General features: G+C 39.9%; 1 protein-coding gene across 1 annotated transcript; it reads right to left on the bottom strand.

The window, feature by feature from the left end:
- Positions 1-1090: 1090 nt before the first annotated feature.
- Positions 1091-21218, bottom strand: THOC3 (THO complex subunit 3). The gene is made up of 6 exons (XM_025867013.2): positions 20888-21218; positions 19972-20128; positions 18359-18563; positions 15191-15352; positions 14971-15071; positions 1091-1687 (listed from the first exon to the last, which is right to left on the bottom strand). Exons 1-6 carry the CDS (start codon positions 21152-21154, stop codon positions 1524-1526), a joined length of 1056 nt encoding a protein of 351 aa, XP_025722798.1. The 5' UTR covers positions 21155-21218; the 3' UTR covers positions 1091-1523.
- Between the last annotated feature and the right edge of the window lie 238 nt (positions 21219-21456).

The following is a 21456-nucleotide window of genomic DNA, read 5'->3' as shown; positions in this document are numbered from 1 at the left end:
CAACTTCTCAGAGCCAAGGTTTACTCATCTGTAAAATGAGAATGGCAAGTGGAGATAGAATAGCCACTGCAAATAGAAGACATATGGACCTTTAAGCAAATCTAGATCTGAATACTGTCACTTAATAACACTGAGTTAAACTCCCTAAAGTAGTAAAATGATAACACCCAACTGCAGAAGGCTGTGGCAAAAACTGAGTAAAGTGCTCATTACCCTACCAAGCCTAAGGAATGTCTAATTACTAAAAATTTCTAGTAAGACTTACTGAATGTTTATAATACTGCCTGACATGATGTTGAGCACTTTGCATGCTTTACCTTGTCATACTTGTTTTGTCTATTCTGCAAGATTTGTATAAACATGTTTCTATACATAAATATGAGCATAGGAAAACTAAAAGGATACACACAAAAATGCTAATAGTGAGTATCTCTTGGGAGGAGAAATACGATTTTTTTCTTTTTGCTTACTTGCTTTTTCCAAAATTTTCTATAAACATCATTTATTGAGGTATATTTCTATATTTTTAATGCCAAAATACATTAAAATACAATGAAAATCAAGACATTGCTCTCCTACGTGAGCCACTTCTTTCGGAGGTAAGAGCTAACAAAAGTTCTGCTTTCCCTGAAGAACTGGCACGTGCTCTGCTTTTCATTAAGAATTAACTGACTTCTCCCTTCTTCACTTTGCCACCAGGGGGCACAGCCAAAATTTTAGTTCAATCATTCAGTCAGGTCCTCGTTCTTTGCATATTTCTATTTTAATTTCCCCAGTTTCAACTTTCTATTCTAATCTATGTCTTATCCTGATTTTGGATTTGTTTATATTTTACTGCTTTTCTCAATGTTTATCATAAATTTATTGTCTACAAATCCTTTGTAGATTAAGGCAAGGTATACGTACACTTAAGCTGAAGACTTTAAGGATTGCTATTGCCCATACACTTCCTGCTGGGTCCCTGCATTTCACAGAATTCTTGGTTAGGACATTAAATGATAGAATTACCACCTCTAAATGCAATCTGAGATTTTTTTTTAAATGCAAAACTGCAACATCTCCCAATACCTGCAACAATAACAAAAATACCACAACTTTTAAAGTCTCAGAAGTCCCATAGTTTTATTAAATGCTCAATTCTCAAAATTATATACATTTCTTTTTACTGTAAAAAAATCTCCATCCCATCTCACCCTTCTTCACTCACCCCGCCCCAAGGTAGGTACTGTCCAAACAGAAGCAAACCCAACAAAGTCTACCATACACCCAAAGCAGGGAAGACAGGAGGTCCCCAGAGGACAAGCTATGCGGGTGTTATCATGCAGAACCCTCCTGCAAAGGGGAGAAAGAACGGGAAGAGCTCACATAACAAGAAGGGAACTGGAATAGGCAGACTGACAAAGACTTATATAATTTATACCAATTACAAATGCCTGAGGTGCCCACCAACTCCAAGAGAAGAGACCAGACTAATACACAAAGGAAGGCCTCTGCCAGCGTCTCATCTCCCTGAGGGCCTCCCATCAGGAGTCATTAGGAAGCCCAAACAGCTTCACAGTTCCTGCTTCCCGACTGCTGTCATATTTGCCATCTTTGTCATCACAGGCAAATGCCAGCAGAGGCCTTTTGGGGTGCCAAGCCACGGTGAAAGTCGGGGACTCACACTGCACCTCCCATAGCTTGTCTCCTATAAAAATCAACATAGAGAAACCAATCAATACATTAATAATAAGAAACCACATTAAGTACTTGCCTACATTAACTCATTTAATCCACTTTTTAAAAAAAGATTTTATTTATTTATTTGAGAGAACACGAGCCCGGGGCGGGGGGGTGGCAGGGGAGGGGCAGAGGGAGAGGGTGAAGCAGACTCCCCGCTGAGCAGGGAACCCAACATGGGGCTCGATCCCAGGACCCTGAGATCATGACCTGAGCTGAAGGCAGACGCTTAACCGACTGAGCCACTCAGGCACCCCTCATTTAATCCACTTATTAACCCTACAGGACAGGTACAATCATTACCCCATCTTACAGAGAACACCGAGGCACAGGGAGAGCACAAGCCAGTAGGTGGCAGAGCAAGATCTGAATGCAGAGCCTATGATCTAAACCTATTCTGTACACCCTAGGAAAACAGTAACAGCAGTTAATATTTACTGAGCACACCTTAGGAATCAGATGGATTATACTCTAGTTTAATAAAGTATAATGACAATGCAGCAAGGCAAGTAATGATTTTAAACCCCATTTTATAAAGGAACAGGTGACTGAACAGTTAAGTCATACCTCAAGGAAGCAGCAGAGTCAGCACATGAAGTGAGTCGGTTTCCAAAGTCACAGGTCTTTCTGCTAAATCACAATGCTTTGCAAATAGATTTTTCCCCCAAAATGTCATTCTTCCTACTTGAAATTAAACATGATTTGGGCGCCTGGGTGGCTCAGATGGTTGGGCGTCTGCCTTCGGCTCAGGTCATGATCCCAGGGTCCTGGGATCGAGTCCCGCATCGGGCTCCCTGCTCCTTGGGAGCCTGCTTCTCCCTCTGCTTCTCTCTCTCTCTCTCTCTCCCTCTGTCTCTCATGAATAAATAAATAAAATCTTTAAAAAAAAAAAAAAGAAATTAAACATGATTTTTCTAAAGCCATTATTCCTTTAGTCCCACTTTACTTTTTTTCAATCTTAGGGTTAAGATTAAGGTTATAAAACATAAACAATGTGGTGTTAATTTAAAGTTGCAGGATACATTAAATTATATGCTTCAAACTGGTCAACTATATGGTAAGTAAATATTTCAATAAAGCTGTTCAATATATATTTTTTATACACACATGAACACGTGTGTGTAGAGAGAGACAGAAAGAAAGATTCTTTTTGTTAAGTAATCCTATTTCAGGGACAGTTAACCACTCTTCATGATGCTAGTATCTGGCAGTCTAGCTATACGTCTGAGCAAATTTCTGTATTACACAAACATAAAGAATAGTTTCAGAGGCTGCTACCCCCGTTTTACTTCTCTTTAGGCCTCTACTCCATCATTTGTCAGTCATTTGGAATTGGTTAGGATGAAGAAATTTATACAGATCAAGAAAACCAGAGTAGACATGAAGAGGCCTTCTAAAACGTTTCCTAAATAACCATGTGGCTTCATAAACTTTAACATCTTGACAGTTTTATTGGAAAGTTTAATCTCTGAATGATAAATAAGGTGCTATCTGGGTGAGACTGACATTACTACTCCAGGCCACTGAAGTTCTAAAAACGCCAGTGCGATATGTATGGTGTGTCTAAAAAGCTGAAAGTAAGTGGACTGTTAAAATACATGCTATCAGAAATAAAATTCCTTATTTTACATTTAACCATTAAAAATATGTAAAACACAAAATCTTATTTAATATGACTCCAACTATAGGGGCGCCTGGGTGGCTCAGTCGTTAAGCGTCTGCCTTCGGCTCAGGTCATGATCCCAGGGTCCTGGGATCAAGCCCCATATCGGGCTCCCTGCTCCGCGGGAAGCCTGCTTCTCTCTCTCCTACTCCCCCCGCTTGTGTTCCCTCTCTCACTCTCTCTGTCAAATAAATAAATAAAATCTTTAAAAAAAAGGAATATGACTCCAACTATATACATAGTATAGTGTGTGTATACACACACACACAGATGTATAGATGTCTATATATAAAATATCTATATAGATACATAAATATATACATATGAAAAAAAGATTGGAAGGAAATATACTAATACGTTAGGAATTCACTACCTCCAAATTATGGACCTATGTGTGACTGTTAATTTCTTTTTTATATTTGTCAACATTTTCCAAATATTCTATACTGAGCATATATTACTCTTATTTTACAAACTAATATACAAAGACATGCTTACTGCATAAAATTCCAACAGTACCAGGGTAAAGAGCAGCACTGGGAAACAAACTTCTGTGATTGGAACATTCTACATCTGCACTATCCAATACAGAAACCACCAGCCACATGTGGCTATTGAAGTCCTTAAAATGTGCCTAGGGTAACTGAGGAACTGAATTTTTCATTTTATTTAATTGGTTTCAGTAATAATACTTAAATTATAATTTAAAGTAAATTTTATCTTCTCCCAATCTTCTAAGTCTGAAACAAATTCTTTCAAAAGTCCTACTAATTTAGCTTTAGTTTCTTTACCTAAATAGGAACACATCATATGCACTGACTGGCTACTTGCTTTGCTCATTCAGTAAAATGCCTTGCCAATCTTGCAATTCAGCACATATAGAGCTATGTTTTTCTCTTGGCACACTGTAATATGGATGTATCACAACTTATTTAATTATTCCTTCATAATGAAAATTTAGACTATTTCCCTTTTATGTATAAAACAATGCTATAAATATAATTGTGCTTCCCTTTGATAATCATCTGATTTTTAATTTTTAGCCTAGGTTATAGAGAAAATTAAAAAAAAATGTTAAAAGTATTTGTCTGAACTACTTAGAAAAATTAATACAGTCATATTTGATATATTCCTGAAAGATTTTATGTGAACTATATATTTTAGGGGCACCGGGGTGGCTCTGACAGTTAAGCAGCCGGCTCTTGATTTCAGCTCAGGTCATGATCTCAGGATCCTGGGATCAAGCCCCGTGGTGGGCTCTGCACTCAGCAGGGAGTCTGCCTGAGGATTCTCTCTCCCCGGTCCCTCTGCCCCGCCTCATGCTTGTGCACTCTCTCTCTCAAGTGCCTGGGTGGCTCAGTTGGTAAAGCATCTGCCTTTGGCTCTGGTCATGATCCTGGGGTGCTGGGACTGAACCCTGTGTCAGGCTCCTTGCTCAGCAGGACATCTGTTTCCCCCCTCTGCCTCTGCTGCTCCCCACCCTTCACTCATGCTCTCTCTCACTCACACTCTCTCTAGTAAATAAAATCATTTAAAAAATAAAAATTAAATAAATAAATATTTCATACATATTAGGTGAGGCAGACAAACTTACGCAAAGATGACACAGGAAAAACATGCATATGCATGCACTGTTAAGAAAAAACACTGCAATAACCTTTCTGTAAGTGATTTGGTCCTTCACAAAATGTGAATACTTTGGACTCAGTCAGCAATCCCACTTCACTGGTTTACCCAAAAGGATGACCTAAAATGAAGTCCATAAGGAATATTTCTCACAAGCATTACTTATAATGGTGCAAAGACGAGAAACCACCAAAGAGCTGGGCAACTGAAATACCTACAGGCATGTGCAAGTACATACTGGCAGTTTAAGAATATATGAACATATTCAATGGAATTCTAGACTGCATGAAAAGCAGCAGCAGAGCTCAGTAGCCATCGCCATGTTAAGAAGCTATAACATCCTGAGGTGAGGCAGGCACTGCCTGGAGCAGGAGAATACCCACACATCACACCAACAAGGGTGACACAAAGGAGCTGCGTATGGCTGCTGAATGGCTGGACAACATTTACCACATTGTCATCAACAGTGGCATTTTTACATTGTGGAATTCCAATTTTTTAACTTTACTCTTTGAAGTCTTCTATACAGTTTAAATTCTTTTACTAAAGTATCATGTATTCCCCAAAACAATAAAGCTCCATTACAAAATAAATCTGAGGAAATGACAGAAGATGGCAGAGTTCAGGAGGTTCCTGAGCTCACACCCTCCCGCAGACACACTGAGGCAACAAGTGTATCTACTGCAATTAATTCTGAAAATGATCTGAGGACCGGCAGAAGAGATCTTCCACAGCTAATCCTGAGAGAAGGCCACGTTGAAAGGGTAGGAGGGGTGGAGACAGGGCCAGGAACCAAACCCCTGGTGCATATGACCACAAACAGGAGAGCCATCACAAGGATGGAGTGAGGGGAACAGATCCCACACAGGGCAATCCTGGCCGTGAGGACCTGTGCTGGGAAGACAAGTGCCCATAATGTCTGGCTTTGAATATCAGCAGGGTTTAACTCCAGTTGAACTGGAGGGCAAAAGAGCCAGCACACTACTCATGCTTGTGCACTCTCTCTCTAAAGTGCCTGGGTGGCTCAGTTGGTAAAGCATCTGCCTTTGGCTCAGGTGGAGACAGCACTGAAGCAGCAGCTTAAAAAGCACCTAGGGTACACATGAAGGAGATTTACTAATTTTAGGGTGTGTACAGGAAGGGCAAATGTCTGCAGATTTCTCCAGGAATAAAAAAGTGCTGGCAGGTGCCATTTTTCTTGTTGTCCGTGAGCCTAGATAGCTAGATGCTTGCAGAAGCCAATTCTAACACCTCCGTCTACCTTGTTAACAACACACGCCCTGCCCCAGCATTACCCTACCACCCACCCTACCCAACCCACTGGCCTTCACAGGCACCCCTCCAAAGCAGCTCCTCCCCTGCCATATCCAGCAGGCAGCCCCACATGGGACCAGCACCCCTCCAAAGTGATTCCTGCCCTGGGAGACAGGGAGATAACCCTACATACCAGCTTGCCGACAGTTCCTACAGCTGGGCCTCTTAGCTGGCTGCACAAAGAACAAACCCTGCCCTTCTGTGTACCTGCAGCTGTCACACAGGCCAATTACACACAGCTAGACTGAGTGCCAGCCCCACCCACCATTGAGTCCATGGCAGCTGCAGCCAGACCTCTCAACAGCACGGGAAGCAAACCCTGCCCAGTGCGTCTGCAGCAGGCAAAGCGGGTCACTGCAGCCAGCTGGGCTGAGAGCCAGCCCCACCCATCAGCATGCCCACAGTAATCACAGCTCAACCACAGCAGGAGGATACACACAGCCCACAAAGGGGACAGCCCTAGTATGCCTGGTTCCGGTGACCAAGGCAGATAGCATACAGGGCACCACTTCTACATAAAAGTCACTACTTTCAAGGCCAGGAGATGTAGCTGACCTACCTAACACATAGAAAGAAACACGGACAGTTAGCCAAAATGAGGAGACTAAGCGATATGTCCCAAATGAAAAAACAAGACAAAATCACAGAAAAAGGACTAAACAAAATGGAGATATGTGATATGCCTGATAAAGAGTTCAAAGTAATGGTCCTAAAGATACTCAACTGGACTTGAGAAAACAGTGGATGAACTCTGTGAGAATTTCAACAAAGAGACCGAAAATGTAAAAAAGAGCCAGTCAGAGCTGAATACAGTAACTGAAATGAAAAAAATACACTAGAGGAAATCAACAGCAGACTAGGAGATGTAGAAGAACGGATCAGAGATCTTGAAGACAGGGTAATAGAAAGCAACTAAGATGAACAGCAAAAAGACAAAAGAATAAGTAACGTGAGAAGAGGTGAAGAAACCTCTGCAAAATCATCAAGCATGATAACATTTGCATTATAGGAGTGCAAGAAGGAGAAGAGAGAGGAAAGGGGGCAGAAAATTTATTTGGAGATAATAGCTGAAAACTTCCTGGATCTGAGGCAGGAAACACACATCCAGATCCAGGAAACAAAGAAAGCTCCAAACAAAATGAACCCAAAAAGGTTCACACCAAGACACATAATCATTAAAACGGCAAAAATTAAAGATAAAGAGAGAATCTTAAAAGCAACAAGAGAAAAATAGTCACATACAAGGGAAAACACATAAGGCTATAGGCTGATCTCAGCAAAAACTCTGCAGGCCAGAAGGGAGTGGCATGATATATCCCAAGGGCTAGAAGAAAAAAACCTACAACCAAGAATACTCTACCTGGCAAGGTTATCATTCAGAATTGAAGGAGACAAAGAGTTTCCCAAACAAAAGGGAGTTCATCACCACTAAACCAGCCTTACAAGAAGTATTTAAGGGAATTCTTTAAGTGAAAAGAAAAGGCCATAATTAGAAGAAAATTATGAAAGGAAAAAATTTCACTGGCAAAAGCAAACATATGATTAAAGGTAGCGAACTAATCACTTATAAAGCCATTATGAAGGTTAAAATACAAAGCAGTAAAATCAATTAGATCTACAAAAATCACTGAAGGGATACACAAAATAAAAAGGTATATGACACATAAAGGGGTAGTAAAACCAGTGCTTTTTAGAATGTGTTCAAGCTTAAGCAACTAACAATATAGACTGCTACATACATAGGATGTTATTTATGAACCCCATGGTAACCACAAATCAAAAACCTATAACAGATACAAAAAATAAAGAGAAAGTAATCCAAACATAACATTAAAAAAAGCCATCAAGGGGCACCTGGGTGGCTCAGTCGTTAAGCATCTGCCTTCAGCTCAGGTCATGACCCCAGGGTCCTGGGATCAAAGCCCGCATCGGGCTCCCTGCTCCGCAGGAAGCCTGCTTCTCCCTCTCCTACTCCCCCTGCTTGTGTTCCCTCTCTCACTGTGTCTCTTTCTGTCAAATAAATAAATAAAATCTTAAAAAAAAAAGCCATCAAGTGTGGCTGGGTGACAGACACTGGGGAGGGTATGTGCTATGGTGAGCACTGTGAATTGTGTAAGACTGTTGAATCACAGACCTGTACCTCTGAAACAAACAATACATTATATGTTAAGAAAAAAAAAAGGAAGAGAGCAAGAAGGGAAGAATAAAGGGGGGGAAATCAGAGGGTGAGATGAACCATGAGAGACTATGGACTCTGAGAAACAAACTGAGGGTTCTGGAGGGGAAGGGGGTGGGAGGATGGGTTAGCCTGGTGATGGGTATTAAAGAGGGCATGTACTGCACGGAGCACTGGGTGTTATATGCAAACAATGAATCATGGAACACACATCAAAAACTAATGACCTAGGGCGCCTGGGTGGCTCAGTTGGTTAAGCGACTGCCTTCGGCTCAGGTCATGATCCTGGAGTCCTGGGATCAAGTCCCACATCAGGCTCCCTGCTCAGCAGGGAGTCTGCTTCTCCCTCTGACCCTCTTCCCTCTCATGGTCTCTATCTCTCATTCTCTCTCTCTCAAATAAATAAAATCTTTAAAAAAAAAAAAAAACTAATGATGTAATGTATCATGATTAACACAACATAAAAAAAAGCCATTACACCACAAGGGAAGAGAGGAAGACAAGAAAGGAACAAAGAAGAACTACAAAAACAACAGAAAACAATGAACAAAATGGCAATAAATACATACTTATGAATAATTACTTAAATGTAAATTGACTAAATGGTCCAATCAAGAGACACAAGGTGACTGAATGGCTGAAAAAACAAGACCCAACTATATGCTGCCTACGAGACTCACTTCAAACCTAAGGACACATATGGGGCGCCTGGGGGGCTCAGTTGGTTAAGCAACTGCCTTCAGCTCAGGTCATGATCCTGGAATCCCGGGATCGAGCCCCGCATCAGGCTCCCTGCTCAGCAGGGAGTCTGCTTCTCCCTCTGACCCTCCCCCCTCTCATGTGCTCTCTCTCTCTCTCTCTCATTCTCTCTGTCTCAAATAAATAAATAAAATCTTTAAAAAAAAAAAAAGACACATACAGACCGAAAATGAGGGGGTAGTAAAAGATACTCCATGCAAATGGAAGTAAAAAAAAAAGCTGGGGTAGTAATATTTTTATCAGACAAAGGCAACCCTCTCGGGTCCCCTCCCTCCTCAGGAACTTTGTACTATCACTTTGCTATCACCCAATAAACTTTGCTTTGCTGCCCACCAGAGGGAAAAAAAATTATCACACAAAACACACGTTGCAACAAAGACTGTGGCAAGAGACAAAGAAAAGCATTAAATAATAATAAACAAATCAATCCAACAAGAGGATGTAACAATTATAAGTATCTGTGTACCTAACAAAGGAGATAGGAGCACCTAAATACATAAAGTAAATATTAACAAACATAAAAGGAGAAATTGACAGTAATACAATAGCAGGAGACTTTAACACCACACTTACATCAATGGATAGATCATCCAGACAGAAATCAACAAAAAAACAGTAGCTCTGAATGACACATTAGACCAGTTGGACTTTACAGAGATATACAGAACACTTCATCCAAAAACAAAATACACATTTTCAAGTGCACATGGAATATTCTCCAGGATGGATCATATATCGTAGGCCACAAAACAAGTTACAATGAATTTAAGAAGACTGAAATTTTATCAAGCATCTTTTCTGACCCACAATGATATGAAACTAGAAATCAATTACAAGAAAAAGAAAAAAACTGGAAAAAACACAAACATACAGAAGCTAAACAACATTCCACTAAACAATCAATGCGTCAATGAATAAATCAAAGAGGAAATTAAAAAATACATGGAGACAAATGAAAATGGAAACACAACAATCCAAAATCTTTGGGATGACGCAAAAGCAGTTCTAACAGGAAACTTTATAGCAGTACAGGCCTACCTCAAGAAACAAGAAAAATCCCAAATAAACAAATCAACCTTATATCTAAAGGAGCTACAAAAAGAACAAAGCCCGAAGTTAGTAGAAGGAAGGAAATAAAAAAGATAAGAGCAGAAATAAATGAAACAGATACTAAAAAAACATCAGAAAAGATCCATGAAACCAAGAGCTGGTTCTTCGAAAACATAAACAAATTTGATAAACCTTTACCAGACTCATCGAGAAGAGAGAGAACTCAAATAAATGAATTCAGAAATGAAAAAGAAGAAATAATAACTGACACCACAAAAATACAAAGGGTTATATGAGAATACTATGAAAAATTATATGCCAACAAATTGGACAACCTAAAAAAATGGATAAATTTGCCAAAATTGAATCAAGAAGAAAGAGAAAATTTGAACAGACCAATTACTAGTAATGAAATTGAACTGGTAATCAAAAAACTCCCAATAAACAAAAGTCCAGGACCAGATGGATTCACGGGTGCATTCTATCAAACATTTAAAGAGAGTTAATACCTATTCTTCTCAAACTATTCCAGAAAATAGGCAAGGAAGAAAAACTTCCAAATTCATTCTATGAGGCCAGCCTTACTCTGATACCAAAAACCAGGCAGACACTACCAAAAAAAAAAAAAAAAAAAAAAAAACTGCAGGCCAATATCCCTGAAGAACATAGATGCAAGAATCCTCAACAAACTATATTAGCAAACCAAATTCAACAATACATTAAAAATATCATACACCATGATCAAGTGGGATTTATTCCAAGGATGCAAGGATGGTTCAATATTTGCAAATAAATCAATGTGATACATCACATCAGTAAGAGGAAGGATAAAAATCATATGATCATCTCAATAGACACACAAAAGGCATTTGATAAAATAAACATCCATTCTTGATAAAAATTCAACAAAATGGATTTAGAGGAAACGAACTTCAACATAATAAAGACCCTATATGAGGGCGCCTGGGTGGCTCAGTTGGTTGGGCGACTGCCTTCGGCTCAGGTCATGATCCCGGAGTCCCGGGATCGAGTCCCACATCGGGCTCCCGGCTCGGCGGGGAGTCTGCTTCTCCCTCTGACCTTCTCCCCTCTCATGCTGTTTCTCTCTCTCTCTCTCTCAAATAAATAAATAAAATCTTTAAAAAAAATAAAAAATAAAAAAAAAAAAATAAAAAATAAAGACCCTATATGAAAAACCCATAGATAACATCATACTCAATGCTAAAAAACTAAAAGCTTTTCCCCTAAGATTAGGAACAAGACAAGGATGTCCACTCTCACCATCTTTATTCAACACAGTCCTGGAAGTCCTGGCCACAGCAATCAGACAAGAAAAAGAAAAAGAAAAAAAAAAAAAAAAGCACCCAAATTGGTAAAAAAGAAGTAAAACTGTCAGTATTTGCAGATGACATGATACTATATATAGAAAACCATAAAGACTCCACAAAAACTATTAGAATAAATGAATTCAGTAAAGTTGCAGGAAACAAAATTATTATACAGAAATCTGTTGCATTTCTATACACTAGTAATAATGTAGTAGAAAGAAAAAATTAAGAAAACGATCCCATTTACAACTGCACCTAAAAGAGTAAAATACCTGGGAATACATTTAACCACGGAGGGAAAAGACCTATACTCTAAAAACTATCAGACATTGAAGAAAGAAATTGAAGACGACACAAATAGAAAAATATACCATGCTCAGGGACTGGAAGAATTAATATTGTTAAAATGTCCACACCACCCAAAGCAATCCTCAGATTCAATGCAATCCCTATCAAAATACCAACAACATTTTTCACAGAAAAACAAATATCCTAAAATTTGGATGAAACCACAAAAGACTCTGAATAGCCAAAGCAATCTTAAGAAAGAAGAACAAAGCTGAAGGTATCACAAGCCCAGATTTCAAGATATACTACAAAGCTATAGTAATCAAAACAGTATGGCACTGGCACAAAAACAGACACATGATAGATCAATGGAACAGGATAGAGAGCCCAAAAATAAACCCACACTTATATGATCAATTAATCTACAACAAAGGAGGCAAGAATATGCAATGGAAAAAAGACAGTCTCTTCAACAAATGGTGCTGGGAGGGGTGCCTGGGTGGCTCAGTTGGTTAAGCGACTGCCTTCGGCTCAGGTTATGATCCTGGAGTCCCGGGATCGAGTCCCACATCGGGCTCCCTGCTTAGCAGGGAGTCTGCTTCTCCCTCTGACCCTCCCCCCTCTTGTGCTCTCTCTCTCTCTCTCAAATAAATAAAATCTTAAAAAAAAAAAAAATGGTGCTGGGAAAACAAGACAGCTACACGCGAAAAAAATGAAACTGGACGACTTTCTTACACCAGACACAAAAATAAACTCAAAATGAATTAAAGACCTAAGTGTGAGATATGAAACCATAAAACTCCTAAAAGAAAACATAGGCAAGGCAGCAATCTCTTGGACATCAGCCTTAGCAACATATTTATGGATATGTCTCCTCAAGCAAAGAGAAACAAAAGCAAAAATAAACTACTGGGACTACACCAAAATAAAAAGCTTTTGCATAGTAAAGGAAACCATCAACAAAACAAAAAGGCAACCTAATGAATGGGAGAAGATACTTCGAAATAATAAATCCAATAAGGGGTTAATATCCAAAATATGTAAGACACTTATATGCTCAACACCAAGAAAAAAAAAAGTAAGCTGATTAAAGAATGGGGTGCCTGGAGCGCCTGGGTGGCTCAGTCGTTAAGCATCTGCCTTTGGCTCAGGTCATGATCCCAGAGTCCTGGGATCGAGCCCCACATCGAGCTCCCTGCTCGGTGGGAAACCTGCTTCTCCCTCTCCCACTCCCCCTGCTTGTGTTCCTGCTCTCGCTATCTCTCTGTGAAATAAATAAATAAAATATTAAAAAAAGAGAGAGATAAGGATTTTATAAAAAAAATAAATAAAACATAAAGAATGGGGTGCCTGGGTGGCTTAGTCAATTGAGCGTCCAACTCTTAGATTTCAGCTCAGGTCATGATCTCAGGGTCCAGAGACTGAGCCCCACAGCAGGCTCCACACTCAGCAGGGAGTCTGCCTGAGATTCTTTGCCTCTCCCCCTTCCCCCACACTTGCTCGTGCTCTCTCTCTCAAATGGGTGAATGAATCTTTTAAAAAGGGGGGGGGGGACAGAAAACCTGAATAGACATTTTTCCAAAAAAGACATATAGATGACCAACAAACATGAAAAGGTGTTCACATCACTGATCATCAGGGAAATGCACATACAGTGAGATATAACCTCACACCCATCAGAATAGCCAGTATCAAAAAGAACAAAAAACAAATATTGGTGAGGATGTAAAGAAGGAATCCTCATACACTGTTGGTGGGAATGAAAATTGGTGTAGCCACTGTAGAAAACAGTATGGAGCTTTCTAAAGAAATTAGAAATAGAAATACTATATGATCCAGTAATTCCACTACTGGGTAATTACCCAAAGAAAACAAAAACAAAAACACTAATTCAAAAAGATACATGCACCCTATGTTTACTGCACCACTATTTACAATAGCCAAGATATGGAAGCAACCTAAGTGTCCATGGATAGATGACTGCATAAAGAAGATATGATACACATACATACACACACACACACACACACACACACACACACACACAATGGAATATTAATCAGTCATAAAAAAGGAATGAGATTTTGCCATTTGTGAGAACACTGGTGGACCTAAGGGGTATTAAGCTAAGTGAAATAAATCAAGAAAAGACAAATACCATATGACTTCACTTATACATGAAATCTAAAAAACGAAACAAGTAAATAAATAAACAACAGAAACAGATTCATAAATAAAGAAAACTGTTGGGTGCCAGAGAGAAGGTTAGGGTGATGGGTGAAACAGGTGAAGTGATTAAGAGGTACAAACTTCCAATTATAAAATACGTCATGAAGATATAAAGTACAGCAATGGGAATATAGTCAATAATATTGTAATAATGTTGTATGGTGACAAATGGTGACTACATTTATTATGATCAATGACTAATGCATATCTGTCAAATCACTATGTCATACATGAAACTAATATACATTATATGTCAACTACACTTTGATAATAAAAAAATTATTCATTAAAAATAAATAAGTAAAGCTGAGGAAGTTCTTTGTAAAATGAATACTCTCCTCCTATTTTTCTATTTTCAAATTCTATTGGTTGTTTTTAAAGCAAATCACATGTATTTTGATAATTCCTAAAATTATAAAAAAATACGCATTTTTTAAGTTCACATACAAGCAAAATATAGAAAAAAAGTATACCACAACACTAAGAGATTGTATTTAGAGGTGGGACCAAAGGTAACACTTTTTTCTTTCTCCTATTTTCCATATTTTAAAAGTTTCATGATAGAAGAATTAAAAGTTAATAAAATGCAAAATATTTTCCTAAATCACTCTCTTTCAGACCTGCCCCTTTCTGAACTCTTTGCTCCCTCATGACCTGACTATAATGGTCATAATAAACAAAGCAATCTTAAAAAGAAAATTCATTTATGCTAATGAAGGTGAAGTAGTAATGTGACGATGAAAACACTGACAGGAAAAGTCCTGATGGCCACAGGTGACAGACAGAAGACTCATTACGGTAGTGAGGGTTTCAGTTACCTGTCTCTACTTCAGCAATGTCAATAAAATGATCTTCTGAGGCTGATGCCAGCATTTTTCCATCGTGGCTAAAACTGAGGGTCCTCACAGGCCAATCCAGCCTGGAACAGAGTGGACAGAGGACACGTTAGAATAACCCAGTAAGAGTAGGGCACAATTTTACCCAAAATAAAATTAAATTAATTTATCCAACAAGGAAAGTGCTGGCAGAGCTGCTTACCTGGAAAAGCACCGAACACAAACCAACTCATCCACATCCCAGAGGCTGACCAAAGCATCTGCACTTCCTGTGGCAAAGTACTTCCCCATGGGGTCAAACTTGATACAAATGCAGTTGGAAGGATGGGCATTGATGGACTGCACAGGCTTCAGCTCTGGGTAGCTGAGAAACAAGACAGAAAGCAATTAAACTATGGGAAGAGGACTATGGTACTAAGACGACAACAGGAGATACTGAAGAAGAAAATCAAAGACAACAGAACAAACATCAGACTGTAATTCAAACAAATTTTCCTGGACTTACCAAAAAAAAAAAAAAAACACAAACAAAATTAGATAATCATCAGACCTTTCTGACAGTAAGACTTTATGCCAAAAGAAAATGGGGTAATATATTTAAGATATACAAGCAAAAAAATAGGAATCAAGGATTTTTCTAACTAGCAAAATTGACTATCAATTATAAAGAGCTCAAATACTAAGCACAATTAAATATCTGTAAGTTTTATAAGTATATAAGTTATAATAGAGAATACTGTTCCATGAACCCTTCCTGAGGAATCTAAAGAATGAACTTTAACAATCAAAATGACTAGAGATTTATCAGCATGGGACTGGTTATGAGCATTACATAACACAGCTTCTTAGAGAAATTGTAGATGTAAAAGAAAGGCATAGTACATAGCAGCTCTACACTCTGATAATATATAGTATTAATTTTTTAATGGAAGAAAAATGAGGAAAGCAATGCAAAAAGCAAAATTTACTATTTTAGGTAATCACATCAGTGGTGGTAGTGGTAATACTGTTATTCTGAGATATCTCTATGGGTAACATGGAAAAAGGTAGTAAGTAACTGTGGGATATTCTAATTCTATAATCCCTTGTGTCCTTGAGAACCAGAATACTCAAGTACTCAGTTTTGAAGGAAAGAGTTATTTATAATATAGAAGATGTTTAGAAAATTCCACTAGTCCTGAATTTTAATTGGAAGTTATCAATATAAATTCACAATTCATATTTTATCTTTAAAAATATACACATATACATCCTTCCTCTGTCCACTGGAAAGGTCTAGAAATAATGACAAACCAGCAATATGGACATCCGTAGCGCCAATATCATATCTCAGAAAAAGAATCCAGGGATTCTCAGAGAAGCTTCTGATTAAAGGTCTGAGGCAGGAAACATACAAGATGAACTTGGGATATCTGTCATACCAGAGAGCAACAAACTGAAGACTACTAGGATTATGTCAAAAAAAATGACTCAGGAACAACTTGAAGAGGCTCCCATTAGCTAAAGATGGGATAATTTGAGCTTCCATAAGGATAATTACTCCAATAGACTGAAACACATCTACCATGCTTAAATACATGAGTTTATAATAAGTCTTAAAAATAAAACCTAGCTGATCTTTGGAGGCGACAGAGAACTAATTCATTATTTGATGAAAAAGGGAAAAAAGCATTTATCCTTCCTTTTCTAAGTGAACTATATTCTTCAGTAACCAAACAGTAAATGAGAGCAAGTATCTTATATTCCAACAAATAAATAAGCATACAAAATCAGCAAAATCCAGACTAGGAGAATCTCTGCAGGTTAACAGTCTAGTTTTCCAACAGGTATATTTTAAGTAAAAGAAGGATGAAGAGCAACCTAGTAGTTTAACACACTTAAATGACATCAAGTTTTTTTAAGTAGACTAAACTAGAGTATCTAGAAATGCATACTTGGTAGCTAAAACTATAAAGAAATATAAGATAGTGTTTCCTTTTGAGGAGAGGGATTTATGACTAGGACAAAGTACATGGATGGACTTCTGGGATGGCCAGCAAATTACTATTTCTTGACCTGGGTGGGGTTACACAGATAATAGTTCATTAAGCTATATGCTGTTTTAAGCAGTTTTCTGTATATGTGTTTTATTTTCTAATAAGAAGGCTTTAAAAAAAAAAGCTATAGAATCCCAACGCACAGATTTCCAGCCTTTTATATAATCTGGTCCCAGATTATATTTCAACTTTATCTTCCCTCTCTTCAGATACCTTATCTGCCACCATTCCCAGCAACTCTGACCTACCGACTACTCTCCATATAGGCCATGCTCACTGACACCTGTTTTGTCCATTTGTCCATTTGACACTATTTTGTCCCTTTTGCTGATTCTTAAAATTCTACTCAGCTTTCAAGGTCAAGCTCCAAAGCTGCATCCTTCAATCCCCAACTCCCACAGTCAACAAGTTTCCTTCCCTGGGATTCCAAACTCTGAGCCTCTCTAAAAGAATCTATTTCACACTGCCTTGCACTGCCCACCCAGAATAGCAGAAAGAATAGAGTCAACAGACCTGAATTTCAATTCCAACACTTCATTCATTTACAGACTAAATATTTACAGAGATCCTACCTCTGTGTAGCAAGTATTAAGGTAGGCACTAGGGATTCAACAGTAAACAAGTTACACATGGTCCCTACCTTCATGGAATTTAGAGTCTAATGGAAGATATAGATAGTAAACATTTATTATAGGGACACCTAGGTGGCTCAGTCTTTAAGCGTCTGCCTTTGGCTCAGGTCATGATCCCAGGTCCTGGGATCAAGCCCCACATCGGGGTCCCTGCTCAGTGGGGAGCCTGCTTCTCCCTCTCCCTCTGCTGCTCCCCCTGCTTGTACTCTCTCTCTCTCTTTCTGTCAAATAAATAAATAAAATCTTTAAAAAAATAAACAAACGTAATTATAATATAGAATGAGAAATGCTTCCAACAGGAAATACATAAAATAAGCTTCTAACCTAGGGAGACAGGAAAGTAATGAAGATGGCTTCCCTGGAGGGAAAGTGATATTTAAGCAGAGACTTTACAGGTACAAATTTGCCATAATTCAAGGTGCATCTAGTTCTAGTGCTCACCAGCTGACTAGTGATTTAAACTCTCTGAATCCCAGATCCTCATCTGTTAAATAAGACTCAAATAACAACCCCACAGAATTTTTGTGAGGACTCAGTAAATATAAGGTGCCTGGTTCAAAAGGTGCTCAACAGAGGTTAGGATTCTTTATAACCATTTGTCCTTTAAGCTCCTTCAGGACAGACTTGCATCTAATTCATCTCTGTATCCACCACAGCACCCAGAGCAAAGATATGACAGTCCCTAAGCTAGAATCCCCTCACCTGAGGATGTTGATACAACCATTGCCATTTGTCAGGAAGAACATGTTGTTGTCATTATTCCAGGAGATTTCGTTGACTTCAAACTTGAACTGCTCCTCTGCTTTGGAACGGTGTGTCTTGGCATCAATAAAGGTCACCACATCATCTTTGTTGCCTACAGCAATGGTCTGCCCATCAGGACTCCAGCAGATATTAATGTTCTCCCCTGGAAACCCAGATATAATCAGTAAGATACTGTTTGCCCATAATCCTGCAGAAGTTTTTTTTTTTTTTAATTCTACAAAGACCAGAGCTATCTCCAAACCTCATTCACTAAGGTCCTAGTCGACAGAAGGGAATGACTACTTACTCACCAATTATGAGTCCAGCACTTTCATCTACAAACTTCCCCCTGTGGGTCCTCACAATAATTCTCTAAGGAACACTTTATTATCCCCATTTTACATATGAAGACATGGAAGATGAAGTAATAGAGCCAAGATCTAAACCGGATTTGACTCCAAAGCCTCTTAGTCTTACACCAGCACTTCCCAAACTCCAGTCATTCACATGCCGTTCTCACAATTTTTGTCCAATCCATGTTAACGGCTATATTTCTTTATTCAAGACTTTCTTAAAATTGACTCAAAACAATTTTAGTTAAATAAGTTTAGCTTCCATTTAGCAATAAATTCTATGGGCTAGTTCTTTTTTTCTGGTAGGCATTAAAATATATAAACAGCTGGTTTTTAATGTTCATCCATGTACCACCTAAATCACTCACACATCACTCAGTTGTCTACTTGGAGAAAGCACTACAGCATTCCACCTCCAGGGACAAGTCTTGTCAACAAAGTCCAGTGGCCCACAGTGAAAACATCAATTAAAAATTTCATCAACTTTATCAATTCTATGCTGCACATATTTTCACACTTTATTCTCTACAACATATCTTAAAATGCATCAGGATGCATCTCAAAATTTTTGGTTTATCATGGTTATCTAGAAACTTTCTTTCCTAACAACATATAAAATATTGGTACATCTTATAATCAATGGCATGTTAGTCAACAGAATATAATAAATGGCCTCAAGGTTTATAGGACAATACCTGGTGAAGAACAGATTCTACAAATGTACTGCACAACTTCCAGGTCACTTTCCCCCAGACCACCAAGACCATTCATTCCCAAGATCAGCCACTCTAGCCTATCAGCAATTTCCCAAATTCTCCATACACCTGCACATGCAGCTCCCTCCTAGAGCTTCCCCCACCCCTCATCCACCCACTGTACCATGACCACTAAATCCCTATTAACTATTTTGCTCAAATTCTGTGAGGTCTTGCCTGTCCGCACAGGCAGACTTAAGCATTTCCATTCTAGGTATCCATCTTGTAGACCTCTCCAGTATAAGATGAACCATATCATATGATGTTGGGTTTTTTTTTTAACACACACGTCTCTCTCCCTGCACTAAACCCAGTACAGGTCCTGGGAGCTGGAGATTGTCTTATTCAGCCCAGGATGTCCCATACCTAACACAAGGCCACACTTGGAGAAGATATTCAGGAAATGCTTTTTGAATGACTGTAAGTAGCTCATCTCCCTATTGCCCTCTCTCCGAAGAGTCACCTTTAGTGTTCACGGTGGCAATGCACTTTGTAGTCCTCACATCCCAGATGCGAATGGTTTTGTCTCCAGACGCTGTGACAAAGAGGTCAGGATTACTTGGATGCCAACAAAGCTGGTCCACACTATCCCCATGTCCCCGATAATTGTTTTCTTTTACCTGCAAGAACAGAATCCAAATGTCACTTCACACATAAGTACCTGCCTCCACATATAACTTCTTAACCTTATTCAAACCAAGGTAGCTTGTGACCAACATGGATCCAGACAATTTAAAATAAACCAGTCCTTCCACACCCCTTCCCCAAAACTCTTCCCAATACCCTCCCCCCTTCCTCTCCAATCACTCTGAACTGTTCTGAGGTTTGGATTCCCACACCAATGCCCTTACTCTTTTGCCCTCCTTGGCCTTCCTCCTTATTTCTGGTTCTCCACACTTAACTCTACCGCCAAGGTTCCCAATCTTCTTGCTCACTCCCACAGGAAGTCCTATTATTTTCAAAGAGACCCTCCTCACCACCACAGGGACCCCACCACCACCACAGCCATTCCTCACCACCACATAACTCCTTCCTACCACTCATACACCCCCACCTCACTCCAGTCCCATCCACCCTCCTCACCAGCAGTCTTCATCCTCTCCTCGCCTCCACTCCCCGCTCATCTTCACACTTTACTGCTACACTCCCTCGCACCCCCACCTCCCTCTATTTCACCACCATCTTCCTCTCCACTATACCCCCTCCAGATCCCTACCACCCTTGTCACTCCCGCACTCCTCTAGCACAACCCCCTTATCCCCACACCCCTCTCTTTTCCTCGCCTCCACCCAGCCTCCACCCCCATTCTCTCCCTCAATACCACACCTCGCTTTACCACAGCCCCTCTCTCTGGCCTGGGCCGGTCCCTGTCAGCTTACCAACCGGTCCTTCTCCAGCAGAAATACGCTGGCCGTCTTGTCGAAAGACCCTGAGGCCAGGCGACGGCCGTCGCAGCTCCAGGCCACCGAGTGCACCTTGGCGCTGTGTGCCGGGAACTCGCGCGTCTTGCTGTGTCCGCGGAACAGCTCCTGCATTCCCAGGACGTAGCGTGTTGGGCCGCTGGTCACTGAGCACCAGGGAGCCATTGAACCAGGCCCGCTCTGGCCCAGCGCCGAGGGCCCCATGGCCGCCGCAGCCACCGCCATGGCGAGCTCCCAGCGACTCGGCGTTGCTACCGCCGCTTTGGCGCAGTCAGGCCTGCCGCCGCCGCCGCACGCATGCGCCTGGAAGAGCAGCTTTCCCCTGCACAGCCGCAGTGCAGGCCATCCGGGAGGGGGCTACAAATCCCGGCATCCAGCGCGCACGCGCTCTCTTTTCAAATAGAAATGATTATGATTTAAGTTGCCTTCACAGTTAGTGGTTCTGAGGTTTTTAGGGGCTATTTCCCCCTTACCTACTGCCTGGCAGATATATTTGTACCCCAGTTTAATTAAAAAAGAAAGCCAAC

Source organism: Callorhinus ursinus, unplaced genomic scaffold (assembly GCF_003265705.2).
Source record: "Callorhinus ursinus isolate GAN/ISIS: 27379988/994484 unplaced genomic scaffold, GSC_fseal_2.0 scaffold3, whole genome shotgun sequence".
In the NCBI taxonomy this organism is placed as follows: domain Eukaryota; kingdom Metazoa; phylum Chordata; class Mammalia; order Carnivora; family Otariidae; genus Callorhinus; species Callorhinus ursinus.
This window is presented reverse-complemented; position numbering and strand designations above follow the sequence as displayed.

What these genes read in the sequence shown, in the direction of transcription:
- THOC3 (XM_025867013.2), bottom strand. Translation starts at nt 21,154, where the DNA reads ATGGCGGTGGCTGCGGCGGCCATGGGGCCCTCGGCGCTGGGCCAGAGC. An exon ending in TGCTGGAGAAGGACCGGTTG is followed by an intron (nt 20,129 to 20,887) that starts GTAAGCTGACAG and finishes CTGTTCTTGCAG; the next exon opens with GTAAAAGAAAACAATTATCG. An exon ending in GGTTGTATCAACATCCTCAG is followed by an intron (nt 15,353 to 18,358) that starts GTGAGGGGATTC and finishes CTTGTTTCTCAG; the next exon opens with CTACCCAGAGCTGAAGCCTG.